The following is a 24,058-nucleotide window of genomic DNA, read 5'->3' on the forward strand; positions in this document are numbered from 1 at the left end:
ACGTTCCATCCAGACACGCTGACGTTCCATCCTGACGTACCATCCAGACACGCCGACGTTCCATCCAGACACGCTGACGTTCCATCCAGACACGCCGACGTTCCATCCAGACACGCCGACGTTCCATCCAGACACGCTGACGTTCCATCCAGACGCGCTGACGTTCCATCCAGACACGCTGGCGTTCCATCCTGACGTTCCATCCAGACACGCTGACGTTCCATCCAGACACGCAGACGTTCCATCCAGACACGCCGACGTTCCATCCAGACACGCCGACGTTCCATCCAGACACGCTGACGTTCCATCCAGACGCGCTGACGTTCCATCCAGACACGCCGACGTTCCATCCAAACACGCTGACGTTCCATCCTGACACGCTGACGTTCCATCCAGACACGCCGACGTTCCATCCAGACACGCCGACGTTCCATCCAGACACGCTGACGTTCCATCCAGACGCGCTGACGTTCCATCCAGACACGCTGACGTTCCATCCTGACGTTCCATCCTGACGTTCCATCCTGACTTTCCATCCAGACACGCAGACGTTCCATCCAGACACGCCGATGTTCCATCCAGACACGCTGACGTTCCATCCAGACGCGCTGACGTTCCATCCAGACACGCTGACGTTCCATCCTGACGTTCCATCCTGACGTTCCATCCTGACGTTCCATCCTGACTTTCCATCCAGACACGCAGACGTTCCATCCAGACACGCCGATGTTCCATCCAGACACGCTGACGTTCCATCCAGACACGCCGGTGCTCCTACATTTCAAACATCCAAACTTTTCTTGTGTCTGATCTCCCAGTCTTCCACCCGGTCGAGTGTTCTTACTGTCGCTGTGAGAGCATGATGGGTTTCCGGTACCGGTGCCAGCAGTGCCACAGTTACCAGCTGTGTCAGAGCTGCTTCTGGCGCGGCCACGCCAATGGCCCCCACAGCAACCAGCACCAGATGAAGGAACACTCGTCTTGGGTGAGCAAGACCGGCTGTGTGTCATCCTGGGTCCTGGTCTGGGTCTGGGTCTTGGTCTGGGTTGTGGTCTGGGTCTGAACGAACCGTCAGCAGGAGCGTTTATGGTAAATGGTGAATGCTGTATACTTGTATAGCGTTTTTCTACCTACAAGGCCCAAAGCGCTTTACAGTCACACACACACAGACATTCACACACAGACATTCACACAAACACATTCACACACACACATTGACTCACACATTCAGACACTGATGGCGGCTCCGCTGCCCAACACTGGTGCCAACCTCCCACCAGAGGCAAGGTGGGGTTCATTGTCTTGCCCAAGGACACTTTGACACATGGGCGTGCAAGGCGGGGATCGAACCTGCAATCTTACAATCATGGGTCGACCGCACCACGGCAGCGCTTTATGAGGTTCTCCTCATCCTGGAAGGAGGTTCATTGAGTCTTTGTGTCACGTCTGCCCTTCATTCCAAAGGAGCTTTTCAGTTGAAGTTCCTTTTGAATCTCTTGAAAACTCTCTGAATGTGTCCTTATCTGGAGTTCAGGTTTTTAAGGATGTTTTGGATCACTATATTTCCATCAATATTTCCATAAAATGAGGAATTAATCTTTCTGGTTGTTCAAGGTACGCTATTAAGTCATCGACAAACAATCCTATTTTATGTTCAACTGCATTCACTGAGACTTCTTTAATTTCAGGTTTTTCCTGAATTTCCTGTGCCAGAGGCTCGATAAAAAGAGCAAACAGAGTCGGGTAGAGTCCGCCACCCTGCCTAGTCCATCTGTCCAATTTCAATATCCCTGTTAAATTCCCGTTTATTTTAATTCTTGCAGTCGGTTGTGAATACATTGTTTTTATTATTTCTACCGATTTGTTATTAAATAAAGACCAAGAATAAAAAATTCCAATTGACACTGTCATAATCTTTTTCCGCATCTATATGTAAGAGAACTGTTCTATGTTCTTTTTGGCTCTTTCAGTTATATGCAAGGTTCTCCTAATGTTACTGTGCCGCTGGTCTTCATCAATAAGGTCAAGTAGAAATGTGTTTATCTTATTGCAAATTGTAGATGTATATATTTTGGAGACCGTCACTTATTACCTGATGAGCGGTAGGATTCCAAGATGACCAGTTTTCTGTCGACGTTTTCACCAACAATTTGACTAAATAACTGTTCCCTCCATAAACGGGATTGTTTTCAGACCTTGGCCCAGAAACAGTTTCCTGGTTATGTTGTGAGTCAGTCCGACAAACTGACGGGTTGTGTTTTTACGTCTGTAACACTTTTGCTAATAAACATCTCAGACCAAACTCTGGTTTTTCACAGGAAAAACCTGCAGAATCTCAGACCGACTGATAGTTTTTGACACACCAAAACAATCTAAGTTGGTTGCCACGGTGATGTTTTCTGACAGACTCATAATTTTATGATCATGTATGATTGGAGTGGGGGCATAGATCATCTCCAGAAGTCAAACTTTTGATTCCAACTTTTCCTGAAGCAAAGGTCTAAGCCTTAGACCTTTGTGTTCTTTAAAGGATGATACCGCGGCCGCGTGTGGGAGGAGCTACTGGTTCTGGTCTGATCGCTGCATGGAGCGATGTGTGCATCAATGCATGGTAGACACTGAGAATGTGGAGAGATCAGGTTTATTATTTTGAAGAGTTCTACTTGGTAATCATGTTTCCATGTTTGAGTTCATAAAATCATCCCAGAGAAAGTCTCTGTTTCAACTCCTGCAGGGAAAGCTGCGTCTCAATCTGACGCCCGTGTTTGCATCTCTGACAGAGTTTGAAGCCAAAGCCTCTTTACCTGCTTTTCCTCTCTACCTGTTCACCTGTTCACATCCTCTGCTGCTGAGAGTTGTTTCCCCCGCGCTCCTCAGTCTGTCCTACACAGAGAGCACAAAATACGGTCATCATAGGTTGACACGGTAGTCGGGGCGCTCCAGCGCAGCACAAGGATGAAAGAGCCGGACGCAGGTCATAGCGGGGAGAGAGCGGGTTAAGCAAATGAATGGAAGAAGGCGGCCCGCTGAAGAAATATTCAATATTGTACACATTTTATTATTAGTCTGAACTATCTTTTATTTAAAAAAATCTTTTATTTTATCAGTCCAGTACGAAAAAAAACATCAACAAAAGCTGTGTTGGGCGGTTTTTGGCTGGGTCTGGCGGTTTTCAGATGACTTTTGGGCTGGAAAACTGTGACTGTATCTGGCAACACTGGCGCAAACTCTCTGTCATCAGAAAGTTGGTCTCTGCTCCGCGGCACGTCAAGTTCCCGGCAGAAGACCACTCCGGACAACCAGAGTGTTTATTGAAGCCGCCCCGCGTGCCTCCTCCTGCTATCAGCTCTGCAGGTCTCGCCCGATAAATACGAGCTCATTAAGGAAGCTGTTTTTGACGTGGCACTCGCTTCGTACGGAGCCATCAGCGCCTTTGAAATGCCATGAAAAATGAACAAACTAAAATAAAATTTAATTATTATAAAATACTCATTATTTTCCAAAGTCACAGGGAGCCACAACAGATGGATGAAAGAGCCACATGTGGCTCCGGAGCCATGGGTTGCCGACCCCTGGTCTAAGGATTCTGAAAATCAACTTCTCCAGGGCGGTCTGGAAGCTTGACCTGATTGTGATCTGTCTTGCCCCCTCCCACAGAAGTCCCCAGCCAAAAAGCTGAGCCATGCTATCAGTAAATCTCTGGGCTGCGTCCCCATAGGAGAACCCCCCCACCCCATGTTCCCCGAGCAGGCAGAGAGACCATTAGAACCCCCCCACACTGTGTAAGTATGTCATCAGCTATCATCACACAGCAGGTATGTTCCCGCCCCCACCCACTCATTCTCATGGTAGATGGTTGTAGCATGTCGTTCTTGTCGAGCCACTGCCGTCAAACCTTACAGCTACGACGAAGCTTAGACCGCGTTCGCTTACAACCGGCATTTCTGAAGTTTAGAGAAATTCCAGGACAAAGTTACAGGAACCAGAGACCAAAAAGGGTCCAAGGACAGGAGGAGTCGTCCAGGAGGTCATGACAGAAGATCAGACCTCACTGGACTCAGGTCAGGTCAAAGGTCATGATCCAACAGTCAGAAAGAGACTTTAGGACAAACATGGATCCATGAGAGACGCTGCTGAGGAACAGGAACATCTGGAGGTTCCACTGGACCTCTGGACTGATGTTCTAATCAGACACAAGACGAACTTTCTGGAACATCTCATATTTGGCTGATCGTCTAAATAATGGATGAGGCCTCATCAATCCTGCCTCCGATCTTATAAACCATCGTGTTTATGGGATGAATTATGTCAGCAACTGGAGAAGATGATGGTCTTTGATTTATTTTTCTTCATGACATCTCAGTTTTCTGGTTTGTAGAACAAAGCATGTTATTTCTTCTCTTGGTTCTTTAGTCATTCGGTTGTTTGTAAGAATGAAACATTAAAGAGTCGTGGAAATGTTCATCCAAACAGACTCTGAATGAAGAAGAGAGTAGTGTTTATTTTATTTGATCTGTCCAACATTTTGCTTCTCTTCCATGAAGTGATCTGGGAAGTTGGGATCCGGAATAATCTGAGTTTGATCTCCTACAGGATCCTGGAAAGTCCCAGTCGTCTGGATGAAGAGCACCGGCTCATTGCGCGATACGCTGCCCGGCTGGCAGCTGAAGCAGGGAACTCTGCGGTCAGTTTTGGGATTCACTTCTGTTAGTTTGTTTTTAGGATTTAAACTCAACGTTTGCAGAAATCCTCAGTACTTGAATTTATCTAACAGTTTATGTTCGTAATCATCTGATCAGAGTCAAGATATCACCTTATTGGTGGCCCCTTCACCTCTGTTTTCATTTCTAGTCTGTACAGATGGAGAAACCATAGATTTGAGTTTAGTTCAGAAAACCAGTTTCTGTCTGCGCTGCTGGTAAAAAGGTAAAAAGGTAAATGATAAAATGGTAAATAGGAAAAGGTTGAATAGTAAATGACATGTACTTGTACAGTAGAGCGTTTTTCTACCTTCCTTGTAAGTCCAAAGCACTTTACACTCCCATTCATCCACACATTCACACACTGGTATCCTCAAGTCAGAAAATATCGACCAAAAAAGCTTTTTTTCAGCCTGGTTTCTGTGTTCAGGACTGTGTTGTTTCATCTGCTCAGCAGTGTGAACTCGGTTGTCTTTGTCTCTCCAGCAGCAGTGTCCACCTGCAGACCTGGGCTTTAACTTTGATGCTAGCAAACAGCAGAGGCAGCTGATCGCTGAGCTGGAGAACAAAAACAGGTAAAATCTGTACCTTCATGCGCAAACCAAAAAGGACCAAGGCCCCCCAGCTCAGCTGTCACATAAGGCTGAGGTGGGGGGCCTGTGGTTGTGGCTTACGGACATAACAACAGTACGGAGCACCTGGTCTATTTGGAGTCTCTAAATTGGAGACCAGAAAGTGTTCTAAAGGAAACCCAGAGGTTCTAATGGGAGACTTCAGTTCCCAAGAGAAGAACCGCTGATTCCTGAAAGGTGTGATCGAGAAGACTAGCCTCACGGATCTAAACCTGAAAGGTGATTCGTTATCAGACGTCTGTTTCAGAACGGCCATAACGATAGTGAAGCAGATTATTAGGTTAGGTTAGGTTAGGTTAGCAGAGGTCACAACCACATGCTAACCACACGATAACCACATGCAAGCCATGCCTTAACCACGCGCCAACTACATGTAACACTACGAGTTAGCCTGTTAAAACCAAACACCTGGAAATCATGTGACTAAAATCCTGGACCAATATCAGAAGAGGTAAGCACGCTCTGGGAGGATAAAACCTTGCAAAGAATAGATAGAACACGTTTAATAACAAAATGTAGATAATAAATAAATAAATTATTCCTTTCACAAATTCCTACAACAAACAGTAACTATGGGTGCTTTTATATCAATTAGTATGAATGCCAGCTGAATACAAAAGAATTAAAGGAAAAGGGCCCAAAAGAAAAATATGTCTGTCCAGTAAGTCTTTAACGTCAGTCAGTGTTCAGAGTTTTGTCAATGTACATCTACATCACACCGTCCACGCGCGTAGGCTTGTGTCCCGCTCGTTGGTCTATGAATCCCGGTTCTGGCTCGCCATCTTTTTAACTCACTTTGGGGAAGAACAAAAAAAAAAAAACCAACCTGCACGAAGCAGTAGTGGTAGTTCTCAATTTAGAAATAAAAAACTGTTTTTGTCTCACTTATGTTCTAAATATCTCTATCTACTTATTTACTGCACAGTAGTATTCTCTCACTGTATCAATGAAAAGGGAATTTCAGCGACAAAATTAACATAGCTGCAAAATAGTTTTGGTTTTACAGCAACACAAAAAAATGTGTATAGAAAAATATATACAAACGGTCATCTGTCAAACTGCAGAGAGGAAATAAACAAGGTTGTGCTTGGTCTCCACTTTTATTTGCATTATATTTAGAGCCATGGTTCTCGACCGGAGAAATGTGGTTTGCCACCTCTCGGTGGGTGGAGTCTCCCTGCCCCAGGTGGAGGAGTACTGTGGAGTCTTGTTCACGAGTGAGGGAAGACTGGAGCGTGAGATTGACAGGCAGGTCGCTGCCCCCGCGACCCGGTCCAGGATAAGCGGAGGAAGATGGATGGTTGGATATTTAGAGTCGCTGGCACTATCAATTAGACAAAACAGAGACATTAAAGGAATAAATATTCAAGGAATGGAACACAAACTTGTGTTTTACACAGATAATATGTTCATATATTTGGAACAACCCACAAAATCTTTACCTGAGCTGATGAATTTGTGCAAAAAATTTGGGAACTTATCTGGGTATAAATCAATATGGATAAATATGGAAAAATACTTACCTAGCCACAGGGGTTGCAAGCCAGTTGCCTCTGTGCCGGTCCCAAGCCCGGATAAATAGAGAGGGTTGCGTCAGGAAGGGCATCCGGCGTAAAAATTGCCAAAATAACCATGCGAATCATCCACAACACTTTAGACATACCGGATCGGTCGAGGCCCGGGTTAACAACGACCGCCACCGATGCTGTTAACCTACAGGGTGTCGGTGGAAATTTGACTACTGTTGGTCGAAGAAGGAGGGGAGGCAGAAGGGTCCGTGGCCAGAGAGAGAAGGGAAAAGGCAGGAACATAGGTTTGAGAATAGGGACTCTTAACGTTGGCACAATGACAGGGAAAGGCAGAGAGCTGGCAGACATGATGGAGAGAAGAAAGGTAGATGTACTGTGTGTGCAGGAGACAAGGTGGAAGGGCAGCAAGGCACGTAGTATTGGAGGAGGATACAAACTGTTCTATCATGGTGTTGATAGGAAGAGAAATGGGGTAGGAGTGATTCTGAAGGGGGAGTTTGTAAACAGTGTTCTAGAGGTGAAAAGAGTCTCAGACAGGATGATGAGCCTAAAGTTACAAATTGAAGGGGTGATGGTGAATGTAGTCAGTGGGTATGCGCCACAGGTTGGCTGTGAGTTAGAAGTGAAGGAGAGATTCTGGAGTGAGTTGGATGAGGTCATAGAGAGTATCCCCAGAGGAGAGAGAGTTGTTATTGGAGCAGACTTTAATGGGCATGTTGGTGAGGGCAACAGAGGTGATGAGGGGGTGATGGGCAGGTTTGGTGTGAAGGAAAGGAATCTGGAAGGACAGATGGTGGTGGACTTTGCAAAGAGGATGGAAATGGCTGTGGTCAACACTTACTTCCAGAAGAGAGAGGAACATAGAGTGACATACAGAAGTGGAGGTAGGAGTACTCAGGTGGACTACATCCTGTGTAGACGAGGTCATTTGAGAGAGGTTAATGACTGCAAAGTGGTGGTAGGAGAGAGTGTAGCCAGACAGCACCGCATGGTGGTGTGTAAGATGACTCTGGAGGTCAGGAAGAAGAAGAGAGGGAAAACAGAAAAGAAGACCAAGTGGTGGAAGCTACAGAATGAAGAAACTTGTGAGGAATTTAGGCAGAAGTTGAGACAGGTCCTGGGTGGTCAGGATGAGCTTCCAGATGACTGGGAAACTACAGCAGAGATTATCAGGGAAACAGGTAGGAAGGTGCTAGGTGTGTCATCTGGAAAGAGGAAAGACGGTAAAGAGACTTGGTGGTGGAATGAGGAAGTACAGGAATGCGTCCAGAGGAAGAGGTTGGCTAAAAGGAAGTGGGATGTAGAAAGGACTGAGGAAGGTAGACAGGAGTACAAGGAAGCGCAGCGTAGAGTGAAGAGAGAGGTGGCAAAGGCCAAACAGAAAGCTTACGATGAACTATATGACAGGTTAGACACAAAGGAAGGAGAAAAGGACTTGTTCAGGCTAGCCAGACAGAGAGACAGAGATGGGAAGGATGTGCAACAGATAAGGGGTGATTAAGGACAGAGACGGAAAGGTGCTAACAACCCAAGAGAGTGTACAGAAAAGATGGAAGGAGTATTTTGAGGAGCTGATGAACGAGGAAAATGACAGGGAAAGAAGGGAGGAAGATGTGGTTGTTGTGGAGCAGGAAGTAGCAGAGATTGGAAAGGATGAGGTTAGGAAGGCTCTGAAAAGGATGAAGAGCGGAAAGGCCGTTGGTCCTGATGACGTACCTGTGGAGGTATGGAAGTGCTTAGGAGAGACAGCAGTGGAATTTCTAACGAGGTTGTTCAATAGGATTTTAGAGAGTGAGAAGATGCCTGAGGAATGAAGGAGAAGCGTTCTGGTTCCGATCTTTAAGAACAAGGGTGACACGCAGAACTGCAGCAACTATAGAGGAATAAAGTTGATGAGCCACACAATGAAGCTGTGGGAAAGAGTAGTGGAAGCCAGGCTTAGGAAGAAGGTGGAGATCTGTGAGCAGCAGTATGGTTTCATGCCCCGTAAGAGCACCACTGATGCCATTTTTGCTTTGAGAATGTTGATGGAAAAGTACAGAGAAGGTCAGAAGGAGCTGCATTGTGTGTTCGTAGATTTAGAGAAGGCGTATGACAGGGTGCCGAGGGAGGAGCTGTGGTACTGTATGAGGTCGTCTGGAGTGGCAGAGAAGTATGTCAGAGTAGTTCAGGACATGTATGAGAGAAGTATGACGGTGGTGAGATGTGCTGTAGGTCAGACAGAGGAGTTCAAGGTGGAGGTGGGACTACACCAAGGATCAGCTTTGAGTCCTTTTTTGTTTGCTATGCTGATGGACAGGCTGACAGATGAGGTAAGACAGGAATCTCCCTGGACAATGATGTTTGCGGATGACATTGTAATTTGCAGTGAGAGTAGAGAGCAGGTGGAGGAACAGCTAGAGAGGTGGAGGTTTGCTCTGGAAAGAAGAGGCATGAAGGTCAGTCGTAGTAAGACAGAATACATGTGTCTGAACGAGAGGGATCAAGGTAGAAGCGTTAGGTTACAGGGGACTGAGGTGAAGAAGGTGCAGGAGTTTAAGTACTTGGGGTCAACAGTTCAGTACGATGGGGAGTGTGGAAAAGAGGTGAAGAGGCGAGTGCTGGCAGGTTGGAGCGGGTGGAGGAAAGTGTCAGGAGTGTTGTGTGACAGAAGAGTGTCAGCAAGACTCAAAGGAAAGGTGTACAAGACAGTGGTGAGACCAGCTCTGCTCTATGGGTTAGAGACGGTAGCAGTGAGACAGAGACAAGAGGCTGAGATGGAGGTAGCGGAGATGAAAATGTTGAGGTTCTCCTTAGGAGTGACCAGGTTAGACAGGATAAGGAACGAGTACATCAGAGGGACGGCTCATGTTGCCTGTGTTAGCGACAAAGTTAGAGAAGCCAGACTGAGATGGTTTGGACATGTTCAGAGGAGGGATAGTGGATATATTGGTAGAAGGATGTTGGAGATGGAGCTGCCTGGCCGGAGGGCAAGAGGACGGCCAAAGAGGAGATATATGGATGTCTTAACAGAGGACATGAAGTTGGCTAACGTTAGGGTAGAAGATGTTCATGATAGAGTGAGGTGGAAAAGGATGATTCGCTGTGGCGACCCCTGATGGGAAAAGCCGAAAGAGAAAGAAGACTTACCTACAAATACCTAAATAATTCTTTTCGGGCAGCTCAAATGAAGACGCTGATGAACTGGTGTGATGTGAGCTATAAAGCTAAATGGAAAGACAGGAGAAGAGGAGAATTCACCTGCTATTCCTATACAAGCAGTCCTGGTGGACTCAAATATCCAAAAATACATGTTGGTATATATGTTGACAATGTTGGTAATCCATAGGTAAAGTTTACACTTTCTGTACAGAAAAATGTAGCTAAAGAATTAAAACTAGAAAAGAACTTGTTAATATTCAAATAATATGCCTATGATTCTAATGTTGCTCGCAATAAATTGGATTCTTGTTTTAAACATTGGTCTTCCAAAGGGTTACCAATATTTGGACGTTTGATTAAAGATGGCAATGTTAAGTTTTGAAACAAAAATAGTTTTAAAAAGCAGGACTTCTATCAATTCCTGCAAATGAGGCATTATATAGACACAAAGTTGGAGTAAAGGTTGAAACTAAAGATCTGGTTGAGATTCTTACAAAGACATATAAAGGTAAAAAACATATTTCTGCTCCATGCATTTTTGACAAATAAGAATCCCGAACACGTGAAGACAATATGGGAGAAAGAGGGCGGAGTGAATTTAATGCCGGATGAATGGACATCCATATGGAAACACCAATGGAAATGTACCGCTTCACAAAGATGGAGAGAATTTGGATGGAAAACTTTGATCAGATTCTTTTTCACACCATCTCAAAAGACTCATTATGATGGAAACCCTCCGTTATGTTGGAGAAAATGTGGAAACCAAAGAGCACATCATGTCCACATCATGTAGACATGATGTGGACATGATGTGGACATGATGTGCTCTTTGGTTCTTCTCATCAAACCATACTGGACTGATGTTCATAGAACATTGCAAAGGAACTTTAAATGGACATTTCCTTTTGAAATTAAAACTATTTATTTTGGATATATGCCACAGGAATTGTCTAAACAGGATAAACACTAGCTGGGAGCCCTGTTGGTTGCAAATAAAAAGGGCTTAACGAAGAATTGGTTTTCCCAAGATGTACCAACTTTAGCAATATGGTGGGAATTAACGTTAGAATATATAAAATGGAAGAACTAACTGCACATTTGATCAAAAAATAAAGCTGGTTCATGTTATGCTGGGAAAAGTGGGTCCAACACGCCAACTTACATATGTCACATTTATTTAAAAATATACAAAAAAAGAAATAAATAAATACTGGTCACTCCCAATTGTTCAATGTTTCTATATTCTACAAAAAAAAGAAAATAATCTTTTTTTTGAATGTTTGGGTATTAGAAATTCTGAGCAACTTCAAATTGTAGTGCTTGCTGTAACTAACACTGTAACTTCAAAACTTAGAAATAAATAATAATTGTTAAAAAAGCTCAGGTTCCTGAAAATCTACCAGCTTCAGGGTTTTAGAGGTTGTCCTGAATTTTCTCTTATAGAATTTATTTGTGAAAAAGATCATGAGAAAAGAATGAAAAACACAAACTGAAGGGTTTCTACATTTATTTTCTTAATTGATATAATATAAAACATTAATTTATCTTTGTAAATGTTTATTGAAACGTACAGCATTAAAAATGTTTTTGGTTTCATGAACCAACATTTCCTGCCTGCCTTTTGTGCTCCAGGGAGATCCTGCAGGAGATCCAGCGGCTGCGTCTAGAGCATGAGCAAGCGTCCCAAACAACGCCAGAGAAAGCCCAGCAGAACCCCACCCTCCTGACAGAACTGAGACTGCTCAGGTGTGTGTGTGAGACCCCCCCTCCCTCACTCAGCCACTCTGTCTGTAGGATGTGTCAGTATGTTGTTTTTGACCTGCAGCAGCAGCTCTTCAGTCTGTTTTCTGCCTGCAGGCACAGGAAGGATGAGCTGGAGAGGCGCATGTCTGCCCTGCAGGAGAGCAGGCGGGAGCTGATGGTGCAGCTGGAGGGACTCATGAGGTTGTTGAAGGTAAATCCTGTTTCTACATCCATAGTCCTGAATCTCCTGTTCGACTCTGCATAGGCACAGCTGTGAGGTTTGAAGAACAGAAACATTAAGATCTACTTTATTCATCCTCGTAGGGAAGTGAAGTTGTAGTATCAGCACAATAGGATAAATATGTACAAAATATACAGGGAACAGTAACTCAGACATACATGTATGTCTTCATATACACAAACATAGCATTTGACAAATTACCATAAAATAAAAATAAAGTAAAATACCCAGTTAATGGTAAATGGCGTATACTTGTATAGCGCTTTCTACCCTCTTTCTAAGGCCCAAAGTGCTTTACAGTCACAGTCCCATTCACCCGTGCACACACACATTCACACACTGGCGGCGGCTCCGCTGCCAAACACTGGCGCCAACCTCCCACCAGAGGCAAGGTGGGGTTCAGTGTCTTGCCCAAGGACACTTCGACACATGGGCATGCAAGGCGGGAATCGAACCTGCAATCTTATGATCATGGGTCGACCGCCCTACCGCTGCACCACAGCCGCCCCTAGAATGTAACTGGAAGCTTAAAGACCACCTGAAATGAGTCAACTTGTCCATTTGATAGCCTGTGGTCTGGACAGGTGTGTTTACATGCCCTGCAGATGTGAATGCCCTCTTCTTCTCTTGCTGTTCCTTCATGCTTCTGTTTGCTGACCAGGACGAGGAGCAGAAACAGGCCGTAAGTTCATCTCTGTTCTGTTTTAGCTGTTTGTTGAACAGAATCCGGCAAATAACTGTAACCGTTTAAGACGGATGTGCTCAACCAAAAATGATGGTGACTGATCCTGCTGCTTGGCTTTTGGGTTCTGCTGTGTTCCACAGTCCTGTCTCTCTCTGAATCAAATGGATCACTGTCAGTCTTTGTCAGTGTCTGGTTTTCAAGTTTCAGCTTGGTTAGTTCCTGTTCCCGACGCTTGTTTTGCTTCTAGGTTTTTCTGATCTGCTGTCTCCTGGAGATGGTTGCATCTGCTTTAAGTTCTCTTGGTTGTTCTCATCCTGTTTTATGTGTTTTGGCTTCTTTATTAAAGCTATCGGATAATCTCAGATTTGTCAGGGTCTTCCTGCTGCTGGGTTTATCTTTACTAGCCGTCCTGTAACAGTTCTTCTCACCTCCTCCACCACCCATTTATTCACAACTTTAGAAAATATGATTATATTTTTCATATAATTAGACTTAGAATGAGCGATTTGATAACCTTGTTATCAAAGTTAGTTATAGCAGCACTCTCAACTCAACTCAACTTTATTTATATAGCACTTTCATACAACAGTAGTTGAGACAAAGTGCTGAACACAACAGTAAAAAACATTAAAACATGTTGGGGGGGGGGGACACAGAGGAAGATAAAACAATAGAAAACAGTAAACAGTTAGAAAAACAGTGGTCTTCATATTGGGTTAAAAGCCAGAGCATAAAAATGGGTTTTTAAACGGGTTTTAAAAATGGACAGTGAAGGGGCTTCTCTAATGACCAGCGGCAAAGTATTCCACAGCTTTGGAGCGGCTACAGCAAAAGCTCTGTCCCCTCTGAGCTTCCGTCTGGACCTCGGTACCTCCAGGAGCATCTGATCAGCTGATCTGAGGCACCGTGCCGGCGAATAGGGAGAGAGAAGCACCTGATCGTTTCTTCTTAAATTTGAAAACGATTTATTTAAAGGGGCAGCCACACCCCCTCCTTGAACTGTAACCTTGCTATGGAGGAGTTTGAGGGTCTTTTTCACAAGTGAAGAAAGGGGGGGGCCTGAGGTTAAAAAGTGGAAAGATGCAGCAGCGACAAAAACAAAAAGATTATGAAGATTAACAGAAAAGATGTTGAACATGAGAAAAACATGTTTATTTAGCCAGAGAGGAGGATTCTGGATGAAGGAAGACATGAAGGTAGCTGCTGGTAGAGGATGAAGAATAGATGAAGGTAGCTGCTGGTAGAGGATGAAGAAGACATGAAGGTAGCTGCTGGTAGAGGATGATGAAGACATGAAGGTAGCTGCTGGTAGATGATGATGAAGACAAGAAGGTAGCTGCTGGTAGAGGATGAAGAAGACATGAAGGTAGCTGCTGGTAGAGGATGATGAAGACATGAAGGTAGCTGCTGGTAGATGATAATGAAGACATGAAGGTAGCTGCTGGTAGAGGATGAAGAAGACAAGAAGGTAGCTGCTGGTAGAGGATGATGAAGACATGAAGGTAGCTGCTGGTAGAGGATGAAGACATGAAAGTAGCTGCTGGTAGAGGATGATGAAGACATGAAGGTAGCTGCTGGTAGAGGATGATGAAGACATGAAGGTAGCTGCTGGTATAAGATGATGAAGACATGAAGGTAGCTGCTGGTAGAGGATGAAGAAGACAAGAAGGTAGCTGCTGGTAGAGGATGAAGAAGACATGAAGGTAGCTGCTGGTAGAGGATGATGAAGACAAGAAGGTAGCTGCTGGTAGAGGATGATGAAGACATGAAGGTAGCTGCTGGTAGAGGATGATGAAGACATGAAGGTAGCTGCTGGTAGAGGATGAAGAAGACATGAAGGTAGCTGCTGGTAGATGATGAAGACATGAAGGTAGCTGCTGGTAGAGGATGATGAAGACATGAAGGTAGCTGCTGGTAGAGGATGAAGAAGACAAGAAGGTAGCTGCTGGTAGAGGATGAAGAAGACATGAAAGTAGCTGCTGGTAGAGGATGAAGAAGACATGAAGGTAGCTGCTGGTAGAGGATGATGAAGACATGAAGGTAGCTGCTGGTAGATGATGAAGAAGACATGAAAGTAGCTGCTGGTAGAGGATGAAGAAGACATGAAGGTAGCTGCTGGTAGAGGATGATGAAGACATGAAGGTAGCTGCTGGTAGATGATGAAGACATGAAGGTAGCTGCTGGTAGAGGATGAAGAAGACATGAAGGTAGCTGCTGGTAGATGATGAAGAAGACATGAAGGTAGCTGCTGGTAGAGGATGAAGAAGACATGAAGGTAGCTGCTGGTAGAGGATGAAGAAGACATGAAGGTAGCTGCTGGTAGATGATGAAGACATGAAGGTAGCTGCTGGTAGAGGATGAAGAAGACAAGAAGGTAGCTGCTGGTAGAGGATGAAGAAGACATGAAAGTAGCTGCTGGTAGAGGATGATGAAGACATGAAGGTAGCTGCTGGTAGAGGATGAAGACATGAAGGTAGCTGCTGGTAGAGGATGATGAAGACATGAAGGTAGCTGCTGGTAGAGGATGATGAAGACATGAAGGTAGCTGCTGGTAGAGGATGAAGACATGAAGGTAGCTGCTGGTAGATGATGAAGACATGAAGGTAGCTGCTGGTAGAGGATGAAGAAGACAAGAAGGTAGCTGCTGGTAGATGATGAAGACATGAAGGTAGCTGCTGGTAGATGATGAAGACATGAAGGTAGCTGCTGGTAGAGGATGAAGAAGACAAGAAGGTAGCTGCTGGTAGAGGATGAAGAAGACATGAAAGTAGCTGCTGGTAGATGATGAAGACATGAAGGTAGCTGCTGGTAGAGGATGAAGAAGACTTGAAAGTAGCTGCTGGTAGAGGATGATGAAGACATGAAGGTAGCTGCTGGTAGAGGATGAAGAAGACAAGAAGGTAGCTGCTGGTAGAGGATGAAGAAGACATGAAAGTAGCTGCTGGTAGAGGATGATGAAGACATGAAGGTAGCTGCTGGTAGAGGATGAAGAAGACAAGAAGGTAGCTGCTGGTAGAGGATGATGAAGACATGAAGGTAGCTGCTGGTAGATGATGAAGACGTGAAGGTAGCTGCTGGTAGAGGATGAAGAAGACAAGAAGGTAGCTGCTGGTAGATGATGAAGACATGAAGGTAGCTGCTGGTAGAGGATGAAGAAGACATGAAGGTAGCTGCTGGTAGAGGATGATGAAGACATGAAGGTAGCTGCTGGTAGAGGATGAAGAAGACATGAAAGTAGCTGCTGGTAGAGGATGATGAAGACATGAAGGTAGCTGCTGGTATAAGATGATGAAGACATGAAGGTAGCTGCTGGTAGAGGATGAAGAAGACAAGAAGGTAGCTGCTGGTAGATGATGATGAAGACATGAAGGTAGCTGCTGGTATAAGATGATGAAGACATGAAGGTAGCTGCTGGTAGAGGATGAAGAAGACATGAAGGTAGCTGCTGGTAGAGGATGAAGAAGACATGAAGGTAGCTGCTGGTAGATGATGATGAAGACATGAAGGTAGCTGCTGGTAGAGGATGAAGAAGACAAGAAGGTAGCTGCTGGTAGATGATGATGAAGACATGAAGGTAGCTGCTGGTAGAGGATGAAGACATGAAAGTAGCTGCTGGTAGAGGATGAAGAAGACATGAAGGTAGCTGCTGGTATAAGATGAAGAAGACATGAAAGTAGCTGCTGGTAGAGGATGAAGAAGACATGAAGGTAGCTGCTGGTAGAGGATGATGAAGACATGAAGGTAGCTGCTGGTAGAGGATGATGAAGACATGAAGGTAGCTGCTGGTAGAGGATGAAGAAGACATGAAAGTAGCTGCTGGTAGAGGATGAAGACATGAAGGTAGCTGCTGGTAGATGATGAAGAAGACATGAAGGTAGCTGCTGGTAGAGGATGAAGAAGACAAGAAGGTAGCTGCTGGTAGATGATGATGAAGACATGAAGGTAGCTGCTGGTAGAGGATGATGAAGACATGAAAGTAGCTGCTGGTAGAGGATGAAGACATGAAGGTAGCTGCTGGTAGAGGATGAAGAAGACATGAAGGTAGCTGCTGGTAGAGGATGATGAAGACATGAAGGTAGCTGCTGGTAGAGGATGAAGAAGACATGAAAGTAGCTGCTGGTAGAGGATGATGAAGACATGAAGGTAGCTGCTGGTATAAGATGATGAAGACATGAAGGTAGCTGCTGGTAGAGGATGAAGAAGACAAGAAGGTAGCTGCTGGTAGATGATGATGAAGACATGAAGGTAGCTGCTGGTATAAGATGATGAAGACATGAAGGTAGCTGCTGGTAGAGGATGAAGAAGACATGAAGGTAGCTGCTGGTAGAGGATGAAGAAGACATGAAGGTAGCTGCTGGTAGATGATGATGAAGACATGAAGGTAGCTGCTGGTAGAGGATGAAGAAGACATGAAAGTAGCTGCTGGTAGAGGATGATGAAGACATGAAGGTAGCTGCTGGTAGAGGATGAAGAAGACATGAAAGTAGCTGCTGGTAGAGGATGATGAAGACATGAAGGTAGCTGCTGGTATAAGATGAAGAAGACATGAAAGTAGCTGCTGGTAGAGGATGAAGAAGACAAGAAGGTAGCTGCTGGTAGAGGATGAAGAAGACAAGAAGGTAGCTGCTGGTAGATGATGATGAAGACATGAAGGTAGCTGCTGGTAGAGGATGAAGACATGAAAGTAGCTGCTGGTAGAGGATGAAGAAGACATGAAGGTAGCTGCTGGTATAAGATGAAGAAGACATGAAAGTAGCTGCTGGTAGAGGATGAAGAAGACATGAAGGTAGCTGCTGGTAGAGGATGATGAAGACATGAAAGTAGCTGCTGGTAGAGGATGAAGAAGACATGAAGGTAGCTGCTGGTAGAGGATGAAGACATGAAAGTAGCTGCTGGTAGAGGATGAAGAAGACATGAAGGTAGCTGCTGGTATAAGATGAAGAAGACATGAAAGTAGCTGCTGGTAGAGGATGAAGAAGACATGAAGGTAGCTGCTGGTAGAGGATGATGAAGACATGAAAGTAGCTGCTGGTAGAGGATGATGAAGACATGAAGGTAGCTGCTGGTATAAGATGATGAAGACATGAAGGTAGCTGCTGGTAGAGGATGAAGAAGACAAGAAGGTAGCTGCTGGTAGATGATGATGAAGACATGAAGGTAGCTGCTGGTATAAGATGATGAAGACATGAAGGTAGCTGCTGGTAGAGGATGAAGAAGACATGAAGGTAGCTGCTGGTAGAGGATGAAGAAGACATGAAGGTAGCTGCTGGTAGATGATGATGAAGACATGAAGGTAGCTGCTGGTAGAGGATGAAGAAGACATGAAGGTAGCTGCTGGTAGAGGATGAAGAAGACAAGAAGGTAGCTGCTGGTAGATGATGATGAAGACATGAAGGTAGCTGCTGGTAGAGGATGAAGACATGAAAGTAGCTGCTGGTAGAGGATGAAGAAGACATGAAGGTAGCTGCTGGTATAAGATGAAGAAGACATGAAAGTAGCTGCTGGTAGAGGATGAAGAAGACATGAAGGTAGCTGCTGGTATAAGATGAAGAAGACATGAAAGTAGCTGCTGGTAGAGGATGAAGAAGACATGAAGGTAGCTGCTGGTAGAGGATGAAGAAGACAAGAAGGTAGCTGCTGGTAGATGATGATGAAGACATGAAGGTAGCTGCTGGTAGAGGATGAAGACATGAAAGTAGCTGCTGGTAGAGGATGAAGAAGACATGAAGGTAGCTGCTGGTATAAGATGAAGAAGACATGAAAGTAGCTGCTGGTAGAGGATGAAGAAGACATGAAGGTAGCTGCTGGTAGAGGATGATGAAGACATGAAAGTAGCTGCTGGTAGAGGATGATGAAGACATGAAGGTAGCTGCTGGTATAAGATGATGAAGACATGAAGGTAGCTGCTGGTAGAGGATGAAGAAGACAAGAAGGTAGCTGCTGGTAGATGATGATGAAGACATGAAGGTAGCTGCTGGTATAAGATGATGAAGACATGAAGGTAGCTGCTGGTAGAGGATGAAGAAGACATGAAGGTAGCTGCTGGTAGAGGATGAAGAAGACATGAAGGTAGCTGCTGGTAGATGATGATGAAGACATGAAGGTAGCTGCTGGTAGAGGATGAAGAAGACAAGAAGGTAGCTGCTGGTAGATGATGATGAAGACATGAAGGTAGCTGCTGGTAGAGGATGAAGACATGAAAGTAGCTGCTGGTAGAGGATGAAGAAGACATGAAGGTAGCTGCTGGTATAAGATGAAGAAGACATGAAAGTAGCTGCTGGTAGAGGATGAAGAAGACATGAAGGTAGCTGCTGGTATAAGATGAAGAAGACATGAAAGTAGCTGCTGGTAGAGGATGATGAAGACATGAAGGTAGCTGCTGGTAGAGGATGATGAAGACATGAAGGTAGCTGCTGGTAGAGGATGATGAAGACATGAAGGTAGCTGCTGGTAGAGGATGAAGAAGACATGAAAGTAGCTGCTGGTAGAGGATGATGAAGACATGAAGGTAGCTGCTGGTAGATGATGAAGAAGACATGAAAGTAGCTGCTGGTAGAGGATGAAGACATGAAGGTAGCTGCTGGTAGATGATGAAGAAGACATGAAGGTAGCTGCTGGTAGAGGATGAAGAAGACAAGAAGGTAGCTGCTGGTAGATGATGATGAAGACATGAAGGTAGCTGCTGGTAGAGGATGATGAAGACATGAAAGTAGCTGCTGGTAGAGGATGAAGACATGAAGGTAGCTGCTGGTAGAGGATGATGAAGACATGAAAGTAGCTGCTGGTAGAGGATGAAGACATGAAGGTAGCTGCTGGTAGAGGATGAAGAAGACATGAAGGTAGCTGCTGGTAGAGGATGATGAAGACATGAAAGTAGCTGCTGGTAGAGGATGAAGACATGAAGGTAGCTGCTGGTAGATGATGATGAAGACATGAAGGTAGCTGCTGGTATAAGATGAAGAAGACATGAAAGTAGCTGCTGGTAGAGGATGAAGAAGACATGAAGGTAGCTGCTGGTAGATGATGATGAAGACATGAAGGTAGCTGCTGGTAGAGGATGAAGAAGACAAGAAGGTAGCTGCTGGTAGAGGATGATGAAAACATGAAGGTAGCTGCTGGTAGAGGATGATGAAGACATGAAGGTAGCTGCTGGTAGAGGATGATGAAGACATGAAGGTAGCTGCTGGTAGAGGATGATGAAGACATGAAGGTAGCTGCTGGTAGAGGATGAAGACATGAAGGTAGCTGCTGGTAGAGGATGATGAAGACATGAAGGTAGCTGCTGGTAGAGGATGAAGACATGAAGGTAGCTGCTGGTAGAGGATGATGAAGACATGAAGGTAGCTGCTGGTAGAGGATGTAGAGGACAGACGGAGGAAGCTGATTGGCTGTGGAGACCCTGAAGGATCCTGGAGGAAAAGAAGATGCCGTAAGGATTATTCCAACGTTTTTTTTTTTTTATCATTTCAGTCACAGTCTGGAGGTTCCCCCCATTCCTCCCCCAGCCACGTTGCTGGATGTTCGATGCCCATGCCCATACGCTCAACCTCAGCAGGGTCCACTCCAACCCACACTCCACAGGACTGCTTCTCTGGGGTGGGGGGGAATGTGCTGGAGGCCTTTGCTCAGGGTGGGTGTGTTTGTTTCACAGTTCCTCGTTGTTTTTAATTCAAAGAATTTTTCTTTTAATCTGAAAAATGCTGTGACCCTCAGATGTACCCAGGAATCTCCGGAATGACCTTTTAGTTGCTGCTGATTCCATCACCAACACCATGTCATCGCTGGTGAAGGAGCTTCACTCTGGTGAGGCCATGTCCCGCCAGGCGCCACGTCCTCAGATGTTTGCTCGTTCTGAAATGAGGTGTGTTCTGTCTGCAGTGGATGATGCAGCTGAAGAAGAGGAGAGCATGAGGAACGGAGCAGACAGAGGTGGATCTGCTTTTCTTACTTTGATTTGATTTGATTTGAAATGGTTTATTTCAAGCAATCAATAGAAATAATACACAAAAACAATATAATCATCAGTTATACATTCATACAGTAACTAATCAAACTTAGGATAATTAGACATAATTAATAAATATTGCTTGAAAGGGAGTGGAAGAAACCTTTTTACCTAGAGACAAACCAACCAAATCCCAGTTTGTGGTCCCTTATTTGTGAGGGACGTATTTACTGGGCAAGAGAAACTATTTCCTGTATTTCAGGGTGTTTGGGAATCTCAGTCCTCCGCCTCCTGGGAACGTCTATTTTAAGATACTGGAGAAGAAGGTCTCACCAACATTTTTTGGTTGTTGTTGATTTGAAATGGTTTATTTCAAGCAACCTAATAAGAATAAAACACAAAAACAATCCAATCATCAGTTATACATTCATACAATGACGAATCAAACTTAGTATAATTAGACATATTAATAAATATTGCTTGAAAGGGAGTGGAAGGAAGCGAACTTTTATAATCCCACCCTTGTTGTACCATAACCATTTTATTACATGATTTATCATTATCCGGTGCATAACTATATCAGACAGAATTAAGAATCCTGAAATATCCGCCACCTGATTATAAGCCAAACTTATTACATTTTTAAAGGATAAAACAGTTTGTACATGCATAAGCTGCATGTGCCCACATTGAAACGTGTTGTAGAATGAGGATGTGTATGTGCTGAAACCGCACGCCGGGTGTGTAAGAAAGAGGGTAGCCTAGACAGGGCACACATTTTGAACTCCCTCCTTCTCTTCCCCAAACCCTCCTCCTTCAGTGTGTGCGTGTGTGTGTGTGCGCGTGTGTGTATGTGTATGTGTCTGGTCTAAGGCCTGGTCCAAGCCACATTCAATCTACGTTCACCGTTTAACTTCGTACACCTCATCAGCTTACTCTTTTCCACATTCACTCTCAACTTCCTTCTGTCGCACACCCTTCCAAACTCCTCAACCAAACTTGTCAAGCTCTCCTCTGAGTCAGCCACTAGTGCAGTATCATCTGCAAACAGCAACTGATTCACACTCCATTCGCTGCCGTCAGTATTCACCATGCTCCCACCCGTACCTAACACCCTTTCATTCACCTCTTTTACCACATCAGCACTCTCCCATACACTTTGCCTACAACACTCGACAGACTAATACCCCTAAAACTACCACACCCATACTTTTCACCCTTACTCTTGTACAGGGGAACCACACACGCACTCATCCAATCAAACAGCACCTGTCCACTTAGAAAACACACATTCAACAATCTCACTAACCACTCAATCACGATCGCTCCACAACACTTCAGGCATTCCACAGCACACCCATCCAGACCTGCAGCCTTTCCTACTTTCAACTTTCCCACAGCTTGCTCAACTTCCTCTCCCGTAATCAACGCTTCATTCAACTCTCCCAATACATTCAGTCTACTTTCCCTTCCATCCATCCCAATCACAGCATCCCGATCTTCCTCCACATTCAACAGCCTCTCAAAATACTCCGCCGATCTTTTTCTTACTGCATTCCCCTCATTCAACATCCTTCCATCCTCTGTCTTTACTTTCTCCTCCCTCCCCGACACTCCCTTTCGCACCCTCTTCACCTCCTTCCAAAACATTTTCTTGTTCTCTCGAAAATTATCAGTCAACTGTCTGCCCCACCTTTCATCCGCAGCCGCTCTTGCCTCACGCACAGCTCTCTTAGCATCCCTTTTCTTCTCTTTATAACACTCATATGACTCCCTGTCCTTTCTCTGCAGCCATACTTCGTACGCACATCTCTTCTCACCTACAGCCAACCTTACATCCTCGCACCACCATTCACTTCCCTTTCTTAGACCACCCCCAACACGTCTCACACCACACACTTCCTCTGCACGTCCAACCACTGCACTCTTGAACTGTTGCCATTCTTCCTCCACTCCAACAACCATTTGCTCCTTCACCATATTCCTCTTGCCACCTAATTCCTTCTGATACTCACACATTTTCTCTCTGTTCTTCAAAACACTCACTCTCAGAACTTTTCTTGCCTCCCCACTCTTTCTCGATGACCATGGCATACCCACACGCAACCTTCCGTCCACCAAATAGTGATCAGACATGACTCCACTCTCTCGCCTCCTCACACTTACATCCAGCAATCTACTACATGCAACCTTTGAAACCACCACATAATCCATCAGTGCTTTATCAATCACTCTTCCACCACTCTGCCTCACCCACGTATACTTATGGATCTCTTTCTTTCTGAACCATGTATTCCCAATCACCATCTCTCTTTCAGTGCACATTCATATCATCTCACCATTATCGTTCTTTCCAGGAACACCATGCACGCCAACAACACCCTCAATTTTCTCATCACCCACTCTAGCATTCAGATCTCCCATCAGCACTACATTCACATTTGCTCCAAATCCTTGCAAACACTCATCCAAGTCGTTCCAGAAGGTCACTCTCTCCTCTTCATTCCTCTCACTGCCAGGACCATATGCACTCACCAACGCCCACAGCTCCTTCAGAAATGTCACTTTCACCCACATCAGTCTTGGTGAAACCTCCTTCCATTCAACCTCATGTCGTCTCACCTAACAGCTCACCAGCAAAGCCACACCTTCTCTTGCTCTCCTGCTCTCTACACCAGACATTCTCCCACTCATACTTCCAAACACACACTCACCCTTTCCCTTTCATCTTTGTCTCACTCAGTGCTAACACGCTCATTCCCCTCCTTCCGAACATCCTTCCAATCAGATCTCTTTTGCTTCCGTCCGTACTACACCCCCGCACATTCAACGACCCAATCTTATGGGTTTGGGGAGGTAACCTCCCCTTCCCAACTCTGCCCTGTCCGTAGTTAGGAATATAGTTACAGGTGAGAGGATTCCCAGTCCTCTCGCTCTGTCCCTTTTAGTCGCCTTTTACGACATGTGGCTGGTTAAAAAAAACATACCGGTAAAAGTCACTGAGAACAGCAGTAACTTATAGGCCTCTGTGCGGCACGCGCCTCCTGTGCACTGAAACCATGGAAGTGTTCCTCCTCAGTGTCGGATTGGAATAGCATTCCTTCTGGTCAGATGGTCGTTTAGATAAGCAGCAGATCCCTTCAGGTTTCTTCTTTGATTCATCGGAGCTAGTTTGTGCTTTATTTATTCTTTTTTTTTTAACTTGTCCTGTCCAACAGCTGGGCAAACAGATGACAGCTGAAGGCCTCTTGTGTTTAACATATTTTACTTTGACAACAGGGGTTATGAATCTTCTGACAAACCAGAGGTATGTCTGAATAAACCCCTTCTGTAATTTAGACTAAATCATATTAATATTAATTATGTTTATAACAATCTTTTGTTGGACCGAACAGAAAAGAAAATGAGGGAAGAAGAGAGGGATGTTACACAGGGGGGG

The 24,058-nt window shown here is 44.9% G+C and overlaps 1 protein-coding gene across 7 annotated transcripts in view; it reads left to right on the forward strand.

Moving 5' to 3' along the window:
- The window catches only part of dtnbb (dystrobrevin, beta b), a 56,005-nt gene that overhangs the window by 25,258 nt on the left and 6,689 nt on the right, over positions 1-24,058 (forward strand). For 2 of the 7 annotated variants that reach the window (XM_023952051.2, XM_023952053.2), the window contains exons 9-18: positions 819-985; positions 3,658-3,782; positions 4,594-4,684; positions 5,187-5,275; positions 11,638-11,751; positions 11,863-11,959; positions 12,651-12,671; positions 20,145-20,304; positions 20,388-20,477; positions 20,553-20,603. In XM_023952051.2, the coding sequence (XP_023807819.1) occupies positions 819-985; positions 3,658-3,782; positions 4,594-4,684; positions 5,187-5,275; positions 11,638-11,751; positions 11,863-11,959; positions 12,651-12,671; positions 20,145-20,304; positions 20,388-20,477; positions 20,553-20,603 (1,005 nt within the window). The remainder of the gene's footprint in view (positions 1-818; positions 986-3,657; positions 3,783-4,593; positions 4,685-5,186; positions 5,276-11,637; positions 11,752-11,862; positions 11,960-12,650; positions 12,672-20,144; positions 20,305-20,387; positions 20,478-20,552; positions 20,604-24,058) is intronic. The other 5 variants (XM_023952052.2, XM_078941305.1, XM_023952054.2 and 2 more) reach the window with 3 other exon arrangements.

The sequence above is a fragment of the Oryzias latipes genome, chromosome 22 (assembly GCF_053564925.1).
Source record: "Oryzias latipes strain Hd-rR chromosome 22, Olatipes_Hd-rR_3.1".
NCBI lineage: Eukaryota > Metazoa > Chordata > Actinopteri > Beloniformes > Adrianichthyidae > Oryzias > Oryzias latipes.